The sequence below is a fragment of the Gavialis gangeticus genome, unplaced genomic scaffold, assembly GCF_001723915.1.
Source record: "Gavialis gangeticus isolate Ggan-Ray unplaced genomic scaffold, GavGan_comp1, whole genome shotgun sequence".
NCBI lineage: Eukaryota > Metazoa > Chordata > Crocodylia > Gavialidae > Gavialis > Gavialis gangeticus.
Genome location: NW_017729032.1, coordinates 204262848 through 204263352, shown reverse-complemented (window position 1 = coordinate 204263352; position 505 = coordinate 204262848). Strand labels below are relative to the sequence as shown.

The 505-nt window shown below is 72.3% G+C and overlaps 1 protein-coding gene across 4 annotated transcripts in view; it reads right to left on the bottom strand.

Moving 5' to 3' along the window:
* The window catches only part of KDM6A (lysine demethylase 6A), a 305237-nt gene extending 304738 nt beyond the window's left edge, over nt 1–499 (bottom strand). For all 4 annotated transcript variants that reach the window (XM_019524155.1, XM_019524154.1, XM_019524156.1 and 1 more), the window contains exons 1-2: nt 271–499; nt 24–87 (exon numbers count right to left, since the gene is read on the bottom strand). In XM_019524155.1, the coding sequence (XP_019379700.1) occupies nt 24–87; nt 271–434 (228 nt within the window). In that variant the 5' untranslated portion in view covers nt 435–499. The remainder of the gene's footprint in view (nt 1–23; nt 88–270) is intronic.
* Nucleotides 500–505: the final 6 nt, after the last annotated feature.

The following is a 505-nucleotide window of genomic DNA, read 5'->3' as shown; positions in this document are numbered from 1 at the left end:
TTCCCCCCCCTCGGCCCGCTTACCTTTAACAGCAAGGCCTTCGTTCTGGCGCCATCTTCATGAAGCCTCAGAAAGCCGAAGAGGCGGCTGCGGGCGGGGAGGGAGCGGGGGAGAGGGAGAGAGAGAAGCGCCGCGTTACTGCAAGTCCCCGGCGCGGCCTCGCCCGCTGCCACGGGGAGAGCGCACGGGCGGCCGGACCGCACCGCGCTCCCCGCACAGCAGCGGGCAGCACACGCACTCGGTGCGGGGGGAGTCGGGGGAGCCGGGTACCTGTCGAGGCCGGAGAGGGCTTCTCTGTCGTCGGCTGTCAGGCTGGCGAAGTCCTCGTCGCTCGGGCCGCTCGCTTTCCCCGCCGCCATTTTCTTTTCCTCATCCCCGAAAGGAGCGGCAGAGGCGGCGGCGGCAGCGGCGAGCGACACTCCGCACGATTTCATGGGCGCGCAGCGCAGTCAGGTGGCGGCCGCGGGCCCCCCCCCCGACGCCCGGCCCCGACGCCCCCCAGTGC